Raw genomic sequence first — 20,972 nt, 5'->3', positions numbered from 1 at the left:
ACTTCGAGCTGAGTGAGTTGTGTTGTGTTGTGTTGTTATTAAGCGTTACCGAGTGTTTTTAGCGAAAATGGCGGAATTTATGTTTCTTGGAAGGCAAAGAAAGATATACGTAGTACGCAGGAACACAGAAGAAAGGAACTGTAGAAGTTTGTATAGATTTAACAGTCAAAACATTAATTGGCTGGCGAATCATTTTCTTCCGGAAAATCACGAAAGAAGAGGAGGCGCCCTTTCCAATGAATGCAAAATGAAAATATTTTTGCGCTATTTAGCGGATCCTGGTTTTCAGATAGGTGTAGGAGAAGATTTGGGAGTACACCAGACTACAGTATCAATAACATTTTCGTACGTTCTGCAACAGGTCAACAGGAAAGCACCGTTGTGGATCAGATTTCCGAGAAACATTAACGAATTAGAAACAGCGAAAGTTAATTGGCAATCGAGATACAAGTTTCCATGTGCGGTAGGGGCCCTAGACTGCACTCACATACCTATAATGAAACCTTCTTCACATGGAGACGAATACGTCAATCGAAAGGGCTTTCCTTCTATAAACGTGCAGGCGACGTGTGACAACAGTGAAATGTTTACGAGTGTTGATGCTTCATGGCCAGGGTCTGTACATGACGCTAGGATATGGAGAAACTCCGATGTCTATCGTATATTGCGTGAGAACCAGTGCAACGCCCTAATTTTAGGAGACGAAGGATATGGCATTGCACCGTGGTTAATGACACCCTTTCAAAATCCAGAAACACCTGATGAGAGGGCATACAACAGACTTCACTCTAAGGAAAGGGTGATAATCGAACGGTGCTTTGGACAAGTGAAAAGGCGTTTCCCAATTCTCCAAAATAAAATAAGGCTTGCCCAAACAAAAATCCCCAGTGTGATAGTAGCCTGTTTTGTTTTGCACAACGTAGCAAAACATGTAGGGGATGAGGATTTTGAGGCACCTAGTGATGACGACAACAATCTTCCAGTACTGGGAGAAGAGGAAGCAGCAAACGTACGTGTACGTGGAACAAATAGGAGACGGGAAATTGTGAATGTAATACGACAACTGTAATGTATGGGTGTCTGCCCAAAAATTGCATAATTAAACCCAATTTGATATTTTTTTGTAATTATTCCCTCATGAAAATAAAGCACAGTGCTCTGATGTTACGTAATAAAATGCTGTTTAGTGTTGTTTTTTTTCATTCTCTATCATCGATTTTACTTTCAACAAAAATTGTTTAACATGTAACTATTTGGAACAGAGATACTACTGTAAATAGCTTTGGACACAACAGGTTAACATGAACTGCTGGAACCTTACTGTAATTTCTGTACTGTAACTTCAGCAGATTGATGGCACAAGTTTTTATTTTACTTTACCAAAATTGTTCCAAGGATGTGGAGAAGGTATTTGCCACGTGCTAGAGTGAATAAGTGCACAACTGTCTAACCTGCAGCATTTAAAATACAAACAAGTTAGGGTGAAGTGGGGTAAGTGTAACCATGTTTTGGCATAGTTCAACTTTGACACCAAATTGGCAATTTGTTATTGAAGATATGATTTTGAAATTTCTCATGCTTAAAGTTTGACTTACTGACTTTTAATAAATACACATTTTGTTTTTGAAAAAAAATAATAATATGGTCAAATAATTGTTTTCAAAATTTTGTGTTGTGAGATTACACTTGCCCCATGGTTCGGGGCAAGTGTAACCCCGCATTGTTGTACCCATACAGAGCATTGTAAAAGAGACTTGGGATAAGTGACCTGATTATCCAATTTTTACTGAATTTGAGGGTTTTTAAATTATTAAAATATCTTAAATTTTACTCAAGATATGAACTAAAGCACACGCCTCTTTGTATATTATGAAATACACAGAAAATCTTAGCTAAACTAAAAAATAAGTGTTAGCCTAAACCATAAAACACTGAAACAGAATGCATCATAGATGACTTATTTTTGTTTTAGGCCAGTAATTTATTAGTTTAAATTCTACAAAAGTAATTTTTTTTCTTTACTAGGCAATTTAACAAAAATAATAAAATATGTAGCCTCAAGAGAAATTCACTTTATAAGTTCACTTTCTATTATTTTTCATGGAAATTGAACTAAAGTTGTAGGCAATTTGTGTTTAATGCTAAACTGCCCTAATTCAACTTATTATATTCACACTTAGGCCCTAACTATTATTCAGTCATTGAACGTTGTATGAATCAAACGTAACACCAAATGTCAGGTCTCCCTTGTGACCCAAAGTAGGCTCAGGCAGAACTGAATTTTGAGTATGTCACTCTCTCGCAGAGTGAAAATGTAGACGTCCATTCAAGTCCAAAAATTAATTACCAATTTATGTCAGATTTGACAACTTCTGGTTAAAAATAACAAAGAAAGGAGTAAATTAACATGTGTGATAAATCAAAGGTAAAAATACAGCTTCTTTAAGGCACCATAAGCCATGGTTACATTAACCCCATGGCTACACTTACCCCACTTCACCCATACTCTTTTTGCTTTACTTTACCAGAAACTGTTTCAAGGATGTGGTGAAGGTATTTGCCAGGTGTTACAGTGAATAAGTGCACAACTGTCTAACCTGCAGCATTTAAAATACAAGCAACTTACTATTTTTGCTTTACTTTACCAGAAACTGTTTCAAGGATGTGGTGAAGATATTTGCCAGGTGCTACAGTGAATAAGTGCACAACTGTCTAACCTGCAGAATTTAAAATACAAACAACTTACTCTTTTTGCTTTACTTTACCAGAAACTGTTTCAAGGATGTGGTGAAGGTATTTGCCAGGTGTTACAGTGAATAAGTGCACAACTGTCTAACCTGCAGCATTTAAAATACAAACAACTTACTCTTTTTGCTTTACTTTACCAGAAAGTGTTTCAAGGATGTGGTGAAGGTATTTGCCAGGTGCTACAGTGAATAAGTGCACAACTGTCTAACCTGCAGCATTTAAAATACAAACAACTTACTCTTTTTGCTTTACTTTACCAGAAACTGTTTCAAGGATGTGGTGAAGATATTTCCCAGGTGCTACAGTGAACAAGTGCACAACTGTCTAACCTGCAGCATTTAAAATACAAGCAACTTACTATTTTTGCTTTACTTTACCAGAAACTGATTCAAGGATGTGGTGAAGGTATTTGCCAGGTGTTACAGTGAATAAGTGCACAACTGTCTAACCTGCAGCATTTAAAATACAAACAACTTACTCTTTTTGCTTTACTGTACCAAAAATTAGTGGCGAAGGCATTTGCCAGATGCTACAGTAAAACATGTTACTCTTTTTGCTTTACATTACTAGAAATTGTTTGAAGGATGTGGTGAAGTTATTTCCCAGGTGCTACAGTGAATAAGTGCACAACTGTCTAACCTGCAGCATTTAAAATACAAACAAGTTACTCTTTTTGCTTTACTTTACCAGAAATTGTTTCAATGATGTGAAGATACTGGCCAGACCCAACAATATAAGTGCATACACTATTGTTAACATTTCAGATTGGATTATATTACTCTTATTGTTTCGTTGTAAAGACATTTGTACTGAATAATTTTTGTAAGAGGATATGGAATTTGGTGAATGAGGAATGAAAATGAACATTCACTTTAAAAAGATGTTTTTATTAATAAAATTCGTTATGTAAATAAGACACTACAGAAAATTTGTTTCATTGTTTGTCTTCTTCGCGCATCAATTTCTGCCGCTTGCGTTTGAGTATGTCCAATTGATACAATAGGACCAGCCTTTGCAGCTCTGGAGTAGACAAATTACGTGTCTCATCCGTTTCCATGCTTAATCGCCGACGTTTAAGCACACTCTCATGCCCCGAAGCAGGCGATTGTGAAGGTACGACGACTTCGGGGCCCACGAGGTCCATATGGTCGGCTGGAAGAATTAGTGGTAGCTGCAAAATTGACTCCTGTTCATACATGCAGTCTGTGTCAGCTACCTCCGAATTGCTTGGTGATGGGATGATGGAGGTGGTACCACCACCTACTGCACAAGCTCCTAATGAAAATTAAAAAAAAAAAAAAGTAATAGTAGTATGTCAGGATTCAGTTTCTAGTTAGTAAATATACCAAACAGATTTACGCAGAAATGTGGGGGAGGTTCGTCCAATTTCATGCATACTACACTGTGATACTTTCACTGAAAAGTGGTGATGTAGTAAACGAAATTTACCAAACATTGTTTCATTTTCACATGTTAAAAATGCGTATTTGTCTGAATCACAATTTCAAAGCATTAAGCGCGTAATTAAAAAATCGAAAAGTATGGGACTTACCAGGAACTCTGTGGATAGTTGGGTTGCAGTCATCTCCGTCCAAAAACTTTAAAAATATCTGCTCCCAATTTTTCAGTGAAATCTTGATGTTTCCCGTCTTATTCACATCCGTTTTCGCCTTGATACGGGATTTCATATTGTGTACCTTCTTCATTATCTGCACGTCCATTATTTCTTTCCCGAAATTAACCATATAACGGTGTTGAACTTCTTTAAGACAATCCGCTTTCTCTCTTCTTGCGGCCGGAGTTTGTGATTTGCTGATAATTGCGGGGTAATCTTTAATAATGTCAACAAACGCTAATTCTGAGTCTTCCATTTCGGCACAGAAATAACTTCAGAAAACTTTCGCTAACACAACACAGTGAACACACGCGCAAAGTCGCTAACGAAACAAACTGAGAGTGAGTGAGGACCAAAGATGTTGGATTTTAATATCTTTGCTGAGAACTTACTCAGCAAGGAGGGGAAGTAGAGAGAAAGTACTCCAGGGTCAGAGATTATGCTTCCTAGTTTTTATTCATACGAAAGTGAGAACTTTCTTTCAGAATGTTCTTTTGCTCTGAGTATCAACTCTGGAGAATGTTCTCGTTTTTATTCATACAACCCAGTAAGGAGGGGAGGTAGAGAGAAAGTACTCCAGGGTCAGAGATTATGCTTCCTAGTTTTTATTCATACGAAACTGAGAACTTTCTTTGAGAATGTTCTTTTGCTCTGAGTATCAACTCTGGAGAATGTTCTCGTTTTTATTCATACAACCCATTGAGTAAGTTCTCAGCAAAGAGATAAAAATCCAACATCTTTGGTTCTCAGTTTGTTTCCTTTGCATGTGTTTTGTGATAGCGAAAGTTTTTCTCACATTATTTCTGTGCCAAAACGGAAGATTCAGAATTAGCCTTCGTGAACATTATGAAAGATTATCAAGCAGTCATCAGCAAATCGCAAGCTCTGGTTGCAAGAAGAAAGAAGGCAGATAGTATTAAGGAAATAAAACACAGTTACAGGGTTAGTTTTGGGAAAGAAATGACAGACAGGCAGATTATGGAGAAACTGCACAATATGAAATCATGCATCAAGGCCAAGACGGGTATAAATAATACTGGAAACATTAAGATTTCCCTGAAAAATTGGGAACATATATTTTTGAAGGTTTTGGACGGAGATGACTGCAACCCAACTATCCACAGAGTTCCTGGTATGTCCCATACTTTCTGTTTGTTTTTATTATGTGCTTAATGATTTGAAATTGTGAATCAGAAAAATACTTATTTTTAACGTGTGAAAATGAAACAATGTTTGGTAAAATTCATCTAATATTTGGCCACTTTTCTGTAAAAGTATCACAGTGTACTAGGCATGAAATTGGACAAACCCTTACCACATTTCTGTGTAAACCTGTTTGCTATATATATACTAACTAGAAACTGAATCATGACACACACTACTATTACTTGTTTTTTATTTTTATTAGGAGCTTGTGCAGAAGGTGGTTCCACCTCTATCATCTCTTCCCCAGGGAGTTCGGAGGTAACTTATACAGACTGCACATTCTATGAACCAGGATCAATTTTGCAGCTACCGCATATTGTCGCACCACAGAATACAGATCTGATGGGCCCCGAAGTCGTCATGCCTGCTCAATCACCTATTTTGGGGCATGAGAGAGTGTCTAAACAGTGGAGATTGAGCATGGAAACCGATGAAACAGTTAGCTTGTCCAATTCAGAGTTGCAAAGGCTGGTGCTATTATACCAGCTAGATATACTGAAAAGAAAGCACCAGAAATTGATGTGTGCAGATAAAGATAAACAAATTGTGTAATGTATTACAGCACCGATTTTTATTAATAAAAACATATTCATTTACATTCCTCATTAACCAAATCCATATCCTCTTACAAAAATTATTCAGTGCAAATTTCTTTTCAATGAAACAATAAGAGTAACATAATTCAACTTGAAATGTTAAAAAGTGTATGCACTTATTTATTGTTGTGTCAGACAAATAGGTTCACCACATCCTTGAAACAATTTTTGGTAAAGTAACGCAAAAAGAGTAACTTGTTCCTATTTTAAATGTTGCAATTAGACAGTTTGTGCGCTTATTTACCGTAGCACCTGGCAAATACCTTCACCACATCCTTGAAACAATTTTTTGGGAAAGTAAAGGGAAAAGAGTAACTTGTTTCTATTTTAAATGGTGCAGGTTAGACAGTTGTGCACTTATTTACTGTAGAACCTGGCAAATACCTTCACCACATCCTTGAAACAATTTTTTGGGAAAGTAAAGGGAAAAGAGTAACTTGTTTCTATTTTAAATGGTGCAGGTTAGACAGTTGTGCACTTATTTACTGTAGAACCTGGCAAATACCTTCACCACATCCTTGAAACAATTTTTTGGAGAGTAAAACAAAAACTTGTGGCCATCAATCTGCTGAAGTTACAGTACAAAAATGACATTAAGGTGCCAGCAATTTAAGTTAACCTGTTGTGTCCAAAGATATTTACTGCAGTATCTGAAAGTTTTGTTCCAGTTTGAATTGTTACATGTTAAACAATTTTTGTTGAAAGTAAAGTCGATGACAGAGTTTGAAGAAAAACACTAAACTGCATTTTATTATGTAACATCAGAGCGCAGTTTTTATTTTCATCAGGAAAAATTATTGTAATTACAAAAAATATACAAATCCGGTTTAATTATGCAATGTTTTGGCAGACTCCCATACACTACAGTTGACGTATTACATTAACAATTTTCCATCTTCTATTTGTTCCATGTACACGTACGTTTGCTGCTTCCTCTTCTCCCAGTACTGGAGGATGGTTGTCATCATCAGTAGATGCCTCAAAATCCTCGTCCTCTATATGTTTTGCTATGTTGTGCAAAACAAAACAGGCTATTATCACTCCTGTAACTTCTGTAAAGTTTGTAAGGTAGGAGATGAGGTACTGGCAGAAGTAAAGCTGTGAGGATGCGGCGTGAGTCGTGCTTGGGTAGCTCAGTTGGTAGAACACTTACCTGCGAAAGGCAAAGGTCCTGATTTCGAGTCTTGGTTCGGCACACAGTTTTAAACTGCCTGAAAATTTCATATCAGCGCACACCCTGCTGCAGAGTTAAAATCTCATTCTGGATAAATTATATTCTCCGTTTTATTCGTATGACCATTTATCTTTGTGATAAGTGACTGTTCATATCGGTAAACATAAACGCTACACCGTGTGTGTGGACTTGTGGAGTTTGCTTTGTGTTGTTTAGATGTTCAATTTTGCGTATCTGACGAATTTTTCTCGTACCTGTTTTACGTGATCTGTTTGTGGATACCAATATTCCCTGTTTCAGCGATCGAGTGTTTACGAAAAGACACAATCAGTGGAAGAAGAAATCTTTTGTTGTTTCGAAGGGAGATGCTGCTCAGACTGCTTCACTGACTAATCCAAATGAATGTGATCGAACTTCTTCCAGCAAGAAACTTTGCGACAGCAAAGGAAAATTTGAAAACTATGTAAGTGACAGTAATGATGTGAATGAATTAATTAACATTTCCTTGCTCTCTAATATTTTGAAACATGGTGTATTATGCTAAGTTTGCAAAGAAAGAGGAGTAGGATTGAAAATAACTTCACACATTGGTTTGGCATATGAAATGTTATTGAAGTCTAACAAATATGCTGCAGAAGTTTCGTTTTCTAATTCTAACAGTATTCCTCTTATTTGTAATAGTGGAAAGAAGGTGTATGATATAATTGTTAGGCTAGTGTATGGCTTGCGCTGCATTGGCAAAGGCGGTGCTGCAGGAACAATGTTATGTGGAATTATGAACTTGCCAAAACCACCAACCAAGTTTGGATTTTATAATGGATTGGTGAGATCTTCTGCTGAAGATATTGCTCAAGCAACAATGAAGAAAGCAGTTGAAGAAGCTGTGACAGATAATGGGAATTGTAGAGATTTAACTCTTGCTTTAGATGGATCATGGCATTGTAGAGGTCATAAATCTCTAAACGGAGTTGTGACAGCTTCGAGTGGAGACAGTTGCAAAGTAACTGATGTTGCTATACTCTCAAAACATTGTAGATGTAAGGATTATACCAAGGACGAACATAGTGAAAGTTATGAAGCAAATTATCACGGCACGAGTGGAGTGATGGAAGTAGAGGGAATGAAAGCAATTTTTTCCAGATCGCAGGAGTGGTATAATGGATGATACACTATCTATCTTGGAGATGGTGATTTTAAGGGATATAAAGCAGTAGAGGAACTCAAACCTTATGGCAATGATATTCACATTAAAAAACAGGTGTGCACTGGACATGTGCAGAAGCGCAAGGGGGCTCACTTGTGCAAATTAAAGCAGACATTAGGATCCTAGAAGCTTAGAGATGGTAATACCCTTGGAGGAGGAGGAATATTGGCAGATGAAGCAATTGATAGATTGCGGAAGTATTATGGGTGTGCAATTAGGCAAAGTTACAAGAAACATTGAGCATATGAGGAGAGCATTATGGGCATTACTTTTCCATACTGCATCAACAAATGAGAACCACAACATGCACTGTGCCCCACAGGTGACGACTCATGGTGTAAGTACCAATCAGGGAAGGAATATGCCCATAAAAAAAACAGTTTGCCAAATGCTGTAATTGATGTAATTAAGCCCATATTCAGAGATTTATCACAGCCAAGTTTATTTGAAAAGTGTTTACATGGGAAAACACAAAATCCAAATGAAAGTGTAAATAATTTAATTTGGATTAGGATTCCCAAAAGAGTGTTTGTACAGTTAAAAACATTGCATTTTGGAGCGTATGATGCAGTGGCAACATACAATGAAGGAAACATTATCAAATGTGATGTGCTGAAACGTTTAGGTTTCTAACCAGGACACAACACCATTACCACAAAGATGAAGATAGACTAAGAGGTGCATGAAGAAGAGACAAAAGCTTACAACATGCAGCAAAAGGGAAGAAGAGACCAGTGAAAAGGAAACTAACACTGGAAAAAGAAGAGGATGCTGATAATCCATCATATGGGGCAGGAATGTGTTAAAAAACTTTGGAAGCCATTTCCCATAACTTTAAAATTTTCATCTTTGAGGAACATTTTCTCAAAAACTGCTAACAGCATATCAATGAAATTTATACACAATATTGTTTACTTCTTTTCCTTCATTTTTATAACACATTGTAAAAAAATTGTATAATTTAATAGTTATAGGAGAAAAAGTGTAAAATTTCAGAGAAAAAAATAAGCGTCTGTTTAAAAAAATTGTAAAACAAAAACCAATAAATATTTCTTAATATGGCATAATAACTTAGATAAATATTCACTGAACATGTAGTCCAAATTTCAGAGAAATAGGTTTAATGGTTTTAGAAAAAATGTTCCTTCTATTTGCTAAAATTAACATGGAGGAGATGGATCGTTCCGGCTCCCCTGATTTGAGTCCAATAAATGTCGTTTTCGTACAAATGTAGACTATCGCGTTGGGTATATGCACTTCGCCCGTAAAAGCATTTGAAAATCATCTTTCGAAGATCGCAATTCCTTCGAAAAGAATGGTTGAGGCAAGACCACCTACAATAAATGTATTTTAGGTGGCCTTGGTTGAGGCCACAAAGCAGGTTGAGATCACGTGACTTGAAGTGCCGTGACGTGATGGACAGTGTGAATTCGGTAGTGAAAAATAACTGACAATTTTTTATAACGGTTAAAAATAACTGACACTCCAAAATAACCGTCTGCCCTAGAGTGCGAAACCCCACGTTGTTTCCGTTCTCGCTTCTATGACGTGCCCAATTTCGTTCTACCGATTTTCGTGGTCGTATCGAGTTAGATTTCATCGAGTTGAAGCTCGGACTTAATTCTAACTACAGAGACATTACCGTCATTAACGCCCAAATATTAACGTCCTTTTACACTTTCCTACCATTAAACTTCTTCACTGAACTCAATGTTTGCGATTAAAAATCTGAACGCTTTTGTGTCTGCGAAGTACAATTTTATTTTAGTTTAACGGCTTCCGCATGTTGGTGATCCTGGTCTTGGCCACAGGAAAATAAACACAGCAAGGCTATTAAGTGTTTTGTTTTTATCTGTTGATTTCATGGATTGTAAGATACATATCATAACAACATTGTATTATGCTGTTGTTATATTTCCTTGGACCATCGCAGACGAGAAGTCGCAGAACCGAGGGACGTTTTAGTAGGTGAGACGGTGCTCAGTTTACTGGTAAGGAAATAAGGAATGAAAATAATTCGTAAAGGCAATCTACAATAGTTCACGTTTATTTACTGTACAGACATGAAATGTTATGGACACATAAATATTGCACCATTCTGATATATCAGTTGATCATTATGAAGACGGATTCCCTTGGAGTACAACTAGCATCAGCTATTTTAAGAAACTATTCTAGTGCCACTCCACGCGGGCCATACGGCTCCCAGAATACTATTCTAGAGTATCTTTGGTACTATTTTCAGTATATTAAATGTTCCACTTCATTGCAGTAATCAAACATTAAAGTAGTGTGCCGGAATACTATTTTCACCAATGAATTTTGCTATGAATAACCCAACCCCAACCAAAATCAATAGCAGTGTGTATAGCTACAACACTAGGAGAAAGGCTGATCTGTACTATGCTGGGTTAAGTCTAACTTTTGCACAGAAAAGGGTGAATTATACTCGCACATAAAACTTTGGTCACATACCAAATAACTTCAAAAGTCTGACAAATATCCAGTCATAATTAAAAACCACATTAAAATAATTTGTGAATGAGATCTTCTACTCAGTACGTGAATTTTTAGATATGAATTAGTAATTAGACAATTATTTGTAAAAGAAAAAAGAAGTTGAATTATGATGTAAACAAACTTTTGTTAAGCTGAAATGTTCCACATCATTATGAAGTGTCATAGGCCCTATTCATGTACTATGGAACAAGCATTAATCTAATCTGATTGTGAAGACAGATAAATTTGTAGCATACTGTAGGGTCTACATTGGGTCGAAAGTAATAATTTAGTTGTGTGTTGGCAAAGCCAATGTATGTGAATGGTAAGTATAGGCTGTTTAGCACATTGACTTATAACATACTGTAATGTTAATATTTGGACCATATTTAGATGTACTTTGCCATATTTAATGCAATTTTCATCATAAAATCTGAAACTGCAAGGTAAATTCAGAGAATGTATATTGTATAATGGACTGGCCCCTGACAAGTATTTTGAAGAATGTTATGTACATACATTGCACATAAAATACGAAAAAAGCAAGGGCATGCACTTCATAACTTTTATTAGATATTGGAGTGTGATGGTGTCTCCTCAAAACCATGGTTGTGTTGGCAGATCATGACCTAGCCGAAGTTGCGGTTGACTTTGGAAATTGATAATTTTGTTGGAACCAATGCATAAAGCCGAAGTTGCGGTTGACTTTGGAAATTGATAATTTTGTTGGAACCAATGCACAAGCACTTACAAAATGAAGGTTGTGGAAATAGATCATCCTGCAGCTCAGCCCTAAGCCCTTGTTCAATCCATTTGTTTAACGCTTTTCACCATAAACAACAAAAGCTGGAAGAAGAATATAAAAGCAGTATTATATTATAGCCAAATTTCAGTCAGGCATTATGATGCATCTTATGTACTTAACTATGGAGCATGCAATTTAGCGGGTGGAGGCACTATGTAACACGTATCAAAGCAGTCATAGGTGCTTAATTGATGTGGGGGAAAATACTGTAGTGCAGCTTAAAAAATTTAGGTTCTGTCTCAGCTCAACAAAAGCGGAAGTTTTGTTTGATGTGTGTGTTTTTTTTTTTCATTGTGATCATGAAAATTTAAAATTTTCATATTGATCGTTACTGTCCTTACATTTCATGGTGACCAATAGATTTAGGCAGGTCCACACACCATGTGTCAACATTGCCCCATGACATAATAATTTTGTGACATTGTAAGTGCACAAACAGAAATATAACACAACACTGACGATATTACTTTTGTGTCTATCTTAGTTTTTAGGGTGTAGGTTGTGGTGACAGGCTGATCAGTGGTGAAGTGCTGGATCTACCTTATGTTGAAAGCTGGCAATTGAGTTGTGGACTGGCCAAACATTGTCTAATGCTTCAGTTAGCCAATTTCACAATAATGTATTATTTTGGTACCCATTGCACCCATGTTTTGTGATTGCTCTATTCCACATAACTTATTTCACCAGTAAAAAGAAAGGGCGTGCCATGTTAAACTTCACCTCCTCTTTTCTTAACTAAATCATGAGTAATCCTTTTGTGCTGCTTCACAGTCTTTGCATTTGGTACTAATGTGCTGTAGGTCCTGTCTTTATCCGATATATGTTTACTTTCCTGCAATCAGTGTTCCATGACCATTTTAATTTTTTTCCTGGGCATTCTGCCTTACCATGAGGGTTTACACACAACACTTATTGATGGGCAAGTGTGATAGTTTATGAGCTGTTGCAGGTTTTGAGTTTTACTATCTTAGACGAAGTGTGCACTTCAGGTGAATTTCTGAGAGCATGATCAGCTTGGTGACCATATGTCACATGAATGGAGGTAAATAACTTGCAAATATGAATAGCATTCACGGATAACATTCATTTGATATCATAAGGAGTTTCTATCTTGAGACATATGAAACTGTAAAAACAGTTCATTGAAACTGAGACTCGATGCACTTGCGTATTCATGTTCAACATTTATCAGTAAAATTAATTGTAGTAGAGTCCACCCCATTAGTTGAATGGTCAGCATGTTGGAATACCACGCACGGGGGCCCAGGTTCGATTCGCGGCTTGGGTGGGAGATTTTCTCCCCTCAGGGACTGGGTATTGTGCTGTCGTCATCATCATCATCATCATCATTTCTTCCCCATTGTCGAAGCACAAGTTGCCCAATGTGGTGTCACACTCAATAAGACTTGCACTTGGGGGCCGAACTTCCTGCCTGGGAACTCCCGGCCACTGACACCGTAGCTCATTTCCATTGTAGTAGATCATTTTTTATACAAGTTGTTTCAAGTTCACACACAGATGGACAGTGTACATTCTTGAAAATGTATACATTTTAACGTTTCTGTATATAATCTGCATTATTGGCTTGCTGCGTTTCTTACTGTCATTGAAGATAAATTCTTTAAATGTTGTCTGTTATTGCTTCTTTGATGTAAAAAATTGGACATTAGTAGAAAAAGACTACATACCCGCCTTACATTGCTTTTAATCTGAACACTTCATTCTTTGTCTTCCATTTTTCTTGTTTCTTGTAAATATTGCAAGTTACCCTCCTTTTCCTACAGATTACACCAATTTTCCTGAGAATTTCAAACAGCTTGCATCATTTTACATTGCCAAACACTTGTTCCTAGTCGACCAATCTTATAAATACATCTCACTTGTTCTTAAGTCATGTCTCCATTATCATGCACAATGTCAGAACTGCCTCTCTGGTGCTTTAATATTGTCTAAAGCTAAATTGATCATCATCTAACATATCCCTATAAGCAACTTGGATGCATGAGAGGTTAAGTTGATTGTGTGATAGTTCTCCCACTTAGCAAGGGCAGATATTTTCAGGATTATGCTGGTGATATTCCAAAAGTCTGGTGGTATGTCTCTGAAACCATAGATTTTACAAACCTAGTTGTTTAGTTGCCACTTCCTACAATCGTTTTAGAAATTCTGAAGCAGTGTTGTCTGTGCCCTTCACCTTATTGATCCCAAGTCAGAAGCTCTGCTAAACACTGAGTCTTAATACTGGGTACTCTGTGTCTTCCATATTGATTCCCATTTCTTCTTCTATCACCTCATCAGACAGCTCTCCCCTCAGTGTACTCTGTACAGTTATCTGCTCTCTCCTTCATGTTTTACACCAGAATTCCTCATGCAGTCTTGATGTTGATGTCTTTGCTTTTAATTTCACCAAACATTATTTTGACCAGTCAATACGCTGAATCAGTCATTCCGAAACCCACTTTTTCCTGCATTTTTCATGCAGCCTTTTGCCATGGCCTCCAGTTTATTTGATTCTGAAGTGACTTATAATGCTATATCCCTGTCTTTTCCTGAACATTTTGTTCTTCCTTCTTCTGTCAATCAACTGAAGTATTTCTGCCATTACTAAAGGTTTCTTTGCAGTTGCCTTCCTTCCTTGGTTTGCTAGTCCTACTTCTATGACTGCTATTTATTTATTTATTTTTAGAGGTGTTCATTCCTCCCTAACTAAATTGCTTATTGTGGCATTCATTGTCACACTATCTACAGTTTTAGAGAACTTCAAACTCACCTCATTATTCCTCTGTACTTCAGTATCCCACTTCTTTCTATTGATTCTTCTGGATGATTCTCTTAAGCATCAGTCTACTGTGCATCATTACAAAATTTTTATCTGAGTCTGTACCTGCTCCTATGCACACCTTAAATCCAGTATCTGAATTTGGAATCTCTGCCTGACCATGATGTAATTCAGCTGATATCTTCCCATGTCTCCAGGGCTTTTCCAAGTAAACCTCCTCCCATGTGATTTATAAAGTGTGTATTCATTATTAACAAGTGAAATTAATTACAGTACTTTTTTAATGTTTCTCCTCTCTCATTCTTAACACAAAGCTCATATTCTCCCTTAACTGTGTCTTATATTCCTCCCCTGATTATAGTGTTACAGTCCCCTATGATTTTTAGATTTTCATCTCCATTTAGACACTGAATTACACATTCAATCTTCTCAAGTACTTTCTCTCTTGGTCTTCTTCTTGTGATGCCGGTGTGTATATGTGAACTATTGTGTTGATGTTGATTTGCTGCCTATTTTGACGAGAGTAATCTTATTACTGAACTGGTCACACTGACTCACTCTCTGTCCTACCTCGCTCTTAATGAGGAATGTTACTCATGTTACACCATTTTGTGCTCGTGTTGATAGTACCCTATATTTGTCTGACCAGGAAGCCTTATCTTCCTTCCTTTTCACTTCACTAAACCCCACTAGCTAGACTGGACCTTAGCACTTCCCTTTTCACATTTTCTATCTGCCCTGCCCTGTTCATGCCTCTGACATTTCACATTCAGACTCAAAATGTTCCCCTTCTATTGGTTATTGAGTATTTTTCTCCTGGAATCCTCCTGCATGGCAGTCCCTTCCTAAGCCCAGAGCAGGGGACTGATCTGGAATCCTTCGTCAATGCAGAGATTCTCATAACACTTTTTCAGTTACAGGCCTCATTTTGTGTGGATACACATTAGGCTTCTTTGACACAGTGGTTTCCATTGCCATTGATCAGTTCTGATTCTCCTGCCTTTTGGGGTTAGTTTCCTACCCAAGGACAAGGAGGTACCCGGAACCTCTGTCAGCTACTGTCCACTCTTTGACACAACCATTGGATGAAAAAGGATGACTTCTTATACCAGAAGTATTTGGACAACATTGCTTATGGTTTTTAGTAAAAATTTTAGCAGCGAGTGTGATCGAACCCTGGATGTTTTGATTACTGCTCAAAAATGCTACCCCTAGACTACAGTGGTTAATACTATTTTTTTAAGTTTCATGGTTAAGCATATTTCTTATACAGTATGAATTTTGAGAAGACTTTATATTTCCTGTATCAGAGTTAAAAAATTTTTATGTGAATATAGTTAATGTTGATTGAGTTCCAGAGCTTTTATACATTGTAGAAATAACAGTGTGCAACACTGAAAGCTGCTGTACAGTTTGGGATTTTTTTTTTTTTTTTTTGTTATTACATTACCAGTAAATGTCACAGATACAGGGAAATTTTTGGGTAAAAAGTGATGTTGGAAAATTGTAGTCTGAATTTGTGTTGCTTGTATTTTACTACAGTTTTCCAATATCCTTTCTACCCATAAATTTTCCAGTACCCACAACATGTGTGCAACAGATACTGGAAAATAGTCTCTGAACAGAACTGTTACACAAAAAAGAATAAGTTGTACAGCAGATTCACATATTACAGACACCACTTCCCTATACACCAACAATCCCTCATGCCCAAGTTCTTGCTGTTATCGAACACTACCTCTCCCACTGTCCTTAATCCTCCAAGCTCACTACCTCATTCCTCATACACCCTACTGATTTTATCGTAACACACAACTACTTCTCCTTCAAAGGAGAAGTATACAAACAAATCTGTGGCACAGCATGGTCAGCCCCATGGAACCCTTGTATGCCAAACTGTTTGTGGGTCATCTAGAGGAAACATTCCTGGACTTCCAAAAACCCAAACTGCTGGTCTGATTCAGGTTCATTGAGGATACCTTCATGACCTGGACTCAGGGTCATGACACCCTACCCACATTCCTTCACAACCTCAATACCTTCTTTCCCATCCATTTCACTTGGTCCTCCTCAACGCAGTGTGCCACCTTCGTGGACATTGGTCACCACCTCTCTGATGGCTCCATCCACACCTCTGTCAACATGAAACCCACTAACCATTAACAGTACCTGCATGTCAACAGCTGCCATCCCTTCCACAACTATTCTCTCTCCCATACAGCCTGGGGACAGTATCTGCAGTGACAAGAACTCCCTTGCCCAGTATGCTGATCCTACAATGACCTTCACAGGCAGGTACTAGCTTCAGACCTAGTCCACAAACAGATTTCCCATTGCTGCATATCCCCAAACACACTCAATCCTCCCACCATCCCCAAGAACTTGCTAGAAAGTAGTGCCCCCTTCATAACGCAGTACCACCTGGGACTGGAACTTCTTTACCACATCCTTCGTCAGGGCTTTGATTATCTATCATCATGCCCTGAAATGACATTCTAGGCAAGGTGCTTCCCACCGCTCCTTAAGTTGTGTTCTCAATCATTCACCCAACCTCCAAAACATTCTAGTCCATCCCTATGCCATTCCCAACTGCTTACCACAGGGATCATATCCCTGTGGAAGACCTAGGTGCCAGACCTGCCCAAACCACCCATCGGGGACTTCTTATTCCAGTTCTGTCGTGGGCTTATCCTACACCATAAGAGACCAGGCCACCTATGAAAGCATCCATGTCATATACCAGCTCTGCTGCAATCATTTTACAGCTTTTTATATTGGTATGACTATCATCAGCTGTCCACCAGGATGAATGGCCACTGTCAGACAGTGGCCAGGAGCAAAATGGAAGATCCTGTGGCACAACTTACACTCAGTTGCAACATGCTTGATTTCTATGATTGCTTCACAATCCAGGCCAACTGCATCTTCCCTTCCACCACCAACTTTTCTGACCTTTACAGATAAGGATTATTCTTACAACACATTCTCTACTTCTGAAATCATCTCAGTGTCAACCACTAGTAACCTATGGTCCCACAACCTCCACACAAATTTCTGCCCCGTGTGTTACATCACCACCTCCCAATTCGTGTCCCTTCAACCTCATAGTGCACTGCTTCTGCCAATGCACCTACCAGACATTTCCCCTTCTCTTCTCCTCTCCTTTTCTGCACTCCCACCTTCCTCCTACACTATCTCAACACTGTGCCTGGCAGCCTTGTCCTGCCACCATGTAGTCCTTGCACACTCCTCCAAACAGTAGTGACTTCTCTTCTCCCCACCCATCCCACACCCCACTCTGGACTGCTGCCTCATTTGATGAAACACAGTTGCATTCTAGTCATAGTTAGCAGTCATCTATGAGTGAGGTGTGCTTACTTGTGTGAAAGTGTAGGTTTTCCTTTCTGAAAAATGCTTTGGCCAAAAGCTTAATGTCCTTTCATTGTTCCTGCTTGCAGCTCAGTGTATCATTTTTATGGTGATTAGTTGTCTATCCTTTTCATAATATTGTTGATATTGAAAAATGTCATTTCTATAACTTTTGATGCAATGTTTAATAAATAAATAGTTTGAAAGCTCCTGACTGTGCAGGTTTTAGTAGGACATTGTGGAAGGAGGGGGGGCTCAATTCAGTGTTCATTTAAAAGCCTTGATGCTTTATGAAATACCAGCATATAGCTTGTGAAGTTGTAAATTCTTAGTGTTAATATCTTTCTTACCATAAGTCCAGTTATTAGCACTTGTTTAATTTTAAGTTCTGTAGGAAATAGAAATTCTGGTGTGTCATACCAAGCTCTCCAATCTGTGGATTAGACATACAACTTTCAGCACATCTCCTCCTACTTGACTCCTTTCCATCTCACATAGTTAATTCCCATTGCTACCATTAACAGTGTTTGACCAAATGAGTTACATCTTTTCATTGGACAGATATCCTGTGACACTCAGTATTTACTGTTGCAGTGATGTGTGTTATTTTTTGCCCTTACTGTTATTACTTGTTATTAAACTATACCTGTTTTTATGTTTCAGGTAACTGAAAAATGACTGATGCCAGTGAATGTGTATTTAAAAAGACAAACTTCAAAAGGAAAGCAGTGCGGGCCAGGAGAAAGAGTTCAGATTCCTCTGATAGCAGTGAACAAGTGGAGATTGTCAAAAGGCAGAGAAGGACAGGGAAAGAAAATCCCCTTATACAAAAGACAAGCTTACAAAAAACCACAAATGTCTGTAAGGAAGAGAGCGATAGTTCAGATGAAGGAGATGCTTTGACAGTTTCTTATCGTTCAAAGCGAAATGCTGATCGAGAAGGTCCACAGGACATGGGAGCAACAGCAATTCTAGAAATAGAAACTGAAGTTGATAAAGATGCTCAAGCTATCTTTGAAAATGCAGTTCGTATTAATAAAGAACTGAAAGGAAAGGAAGATGATAAGGTTTACCGAGGTTTAAATAATTATACTCAGTTTTATGAAAAGAAGGACACTGCTCAGGGCAACGCAAGTAGTGGAATGGTTCGCAAAGGTCCTATTAGAGCACCTGCTAACCTTAGGGCAACTGTAAGATGGGATTACCAACCAGACATTTGTAAAGATTATAAAGAAACAGGATTCTGTGGTTTTGGTGATAGTTGTAAGTTCTTACATGACAGATCAGATTATAAGTATGGTTGGCAGTTAGAACGTGAAATGCAGGAAGGTACATATGGTGCAACAGATGATGATCCTCATCAATATGAAGTAGATTCTGATTCAGAAGACCTCCCATTTAAGTGCTTTATTTGCAGGGGATCATTTGTGAATCCTATTGTCACAAAATGTAACCATTATTTTTGTGAGAAGTGTGCCCTAACACAGTACAGGAAAAGTACACGATGTTTCATTTGCAACAAACAGACAAATGGTGTTTTTAATCCTGCTAAAGAGTTGATAGCAAAATTAAATGCTGAAAAGAGAAATACTGAAACAGCACATGCGTGCCAAAACAGTGATTCTGACTAAACTGTAAAAAGAATTATTACAGGTATTATTACAGAACACATTTATGGGACCATTATTGCAAAAATTGAAAATGAAAGTTTTTCAGAGGTTTCATTTGTTTGTCTGCTACAATAACAGCAAGTAAATATATGTGAATAATGGCATACAAACATCATGATAGGTGATAAGGTATATACATTGTGACTAGGCTAACAGTGCTAGCAACAATTGTATAAGGTGACACCTGGGAGCAAAGTCCATGATTTTGTGTTATGAGAATAGAACTAACGCAGGTTTATCTTGCTCTTCATCTGCGTGCTTATTGGAGTACTAAGATGAAATGAACAAGTCACTTAACCTCCTCCAATCCTTTTTTGCAGATCTCTTTTTTATGTGATTTACTTGTTGTTACGTATGTGGTGAAACTGAGTACTGTTCTGATATCAGTAAAGGTGATTAGCATTCACAGTTATGGTAGACGTTGATGCCCATGCATCAGGGTCCATAAATGCAAACGGTTTTTATTACATCGATATTCTTCAACTCATTTAACCAGGTTTTGACATAACTATAAAGATCAGAGAATTGTAATCATTTCCACTTTATTTTTCCATTGTAGCTGCTGAATGTAGAGGCATTGGCACATAAATGTTTTTGTTTTGTGAACTTTACTTTTAGTAACTGTGAATAGTATAGTTCATTTCTTCTCCTGCTTTCTTGTTCACACAACACAGTCAAACACGACCGTATTATTGTGCACAAGACCTCTCAAGTCCTAGAATGGAACTGTATTCCGTACAGTTACAGTGTTAGTTTTACTTTAAAGACAACTCCACATGCAGACACAAACTGTGTTACTTATTCTTTACATGTACATTGTAAAATATTGTTCCACAATAAAAATGATGTAATAAAAGTATGTGACCTATTCTGTCAGTTGATTAATTAATTAAATAATTATGTGAGTAACATATTAACAATGAAAGTAACAAAATTGTGTTAGGTTATTATTCAGTAAGAGCCATAATTTTGTTATTTTTGGGTGATCTACAATACCATTATCCACTTCATTTGAGAAAACTAAAGAGTAACAATTTTGGACTTGTATAGAATTGACTTCATATCTATTATTACATACGGCTGGTCACTGAGCAGACTGTAGGCTGATACAGCTACAAAGACAAATAGTGTCTAACGAAAATCAGCTTTGTAAGTTGGAAAGTATAGTAAAAAAAAGTTAAAGGATGCAAATTGAAATTTATCACAACATAAAGCAGAAAAGGCTATAGAATAAATGACGATGCAAAAGGGCAGACAAACTGAAGTATAGATGAGAATAAAGAAGAGGAAAGGGGGAAGGAAATATG

The 20,972-nt window shown here is 37.5% G+C and overlaps 3 protein-coding genes across 4 annotated transcripts; 2 read left to right on the top strand and 1 right to left on the bottom strand.

The window, feature by feature from the left end:
• Nucleotides 1-496: 496 nt before the first annotated feature.
• On the top strand, nt 497-1,069 carry LOC124800047 (putative nuclease HARBI1). Its single transcript, XM_047262969.1, has one exon. The coding sequence runs from the start codon at nt 497-499 to the stop codon at nt 1,067-1,069; it is 573 nt and encodes a 190-aa protein (XP_047118925.1).
• Nucleotides 1,070-3,662: 2,593 nt separating this feature from the next.
• On the bottom strand, nt 3,663-4,469 carry LOC124799889. The gene is made up of 2 exons (XM_047262957.1): nt 4,301-4,469; nt 3,663-4,023 (listed from the first exon to the last, which is right to left on the bottom strand). The coding sequence occupies exons 1-2, from the start codon at nt 4,467-4,469 to the stop codon at nt 3,683-3,685; spliced, it is 510 nt and encodes a 169-aa protein (XP_047118913.1). The 3' UTR covers nt 3,663-3,682.
• Nucleotides 4,470-10,026: 5,557 nt separating this feature from the next.
• LOC124787415 (E3 ubiquitin-protein ligase RNF113A) lies at nt 10,027-20,533 on the top strand. 2 transcript variants are annotated; one of them, XM_047254339.1, is made up of 2 exons: nt 10,027-10,511; nt 18,659-20,533. In XM_047254339.1, exon 2 carries the CDS (start codon nt 18,670-18,672, stop codon nt 19,624-19,626), a length of 957 nt encoding a protein of 318 aa, XP_047110295.1. In that variant the 5' UTR covers nt 10,027-10,511; nt 18,659-18,669; the 3' UTR covers nt 19,627-20,533. The 2 variants fall into 2 exon arrangements, with proteins under 2 accessions (XP_047110295.1, XP_047110293.1); XM_047254337.1 differs by having other exon boundaries at nt 10,030-10,534.
• Nucleotides 20,534-20,972: the final 439 nt, after the last annotated feature.

Source organism: Schistocerca piceifrons, chromosome 1 (genome assembly GCF_021461385.2).
Source record: "Schistocerca piceifrons isolate TAMUIC-IGC-003096 chromosome 1, iqSchPice1.1, whole genome shotgun sequence".
NCBI classification, from domain to species: Eukaryota; Metazoa; Arthropoda; class Insecta; order Orthoptera; family Acrididae; genus Schistocerca; species Schistocerca piceifrons.
This window is presented reverse-complemented; position numbering and strand designations above follow the sequence as displayed.

What these genes read in the sequence shown, in the direction of transcription:
- LOC124800047 (XM_047262969.1), top strand. Translation starts at nt 497, where the DNA reads ATGAAACCTTCTTCACATGGAGACGAATACGTCAATCGAAAGGGCTTT.
- LOC124787415 (XM_047254339.1), top strand. Translation starts at nt 18,670, where the DNA reads ATGACTGATGCCAGTGAATGTGTATTTAAAAAGACAAACTTCAAAAGG.
- LOC124799889 (XM_047262957.1), bottom strand. Translation starts at nt 4,469, where the DNA reads ATGGACGTGCAGATAATGAAGAAGGTACACAATATGAAATCCCGTATC. An exon ending in AACTATCCACAGAGTTCCTG is followed by an intron (nt 4,024 to 4,300) that starts GTAAGTCCCATA and finishes AATTTTCATTAG; the next exon opens with GAGCTTGTGCAGTAGGTGGT.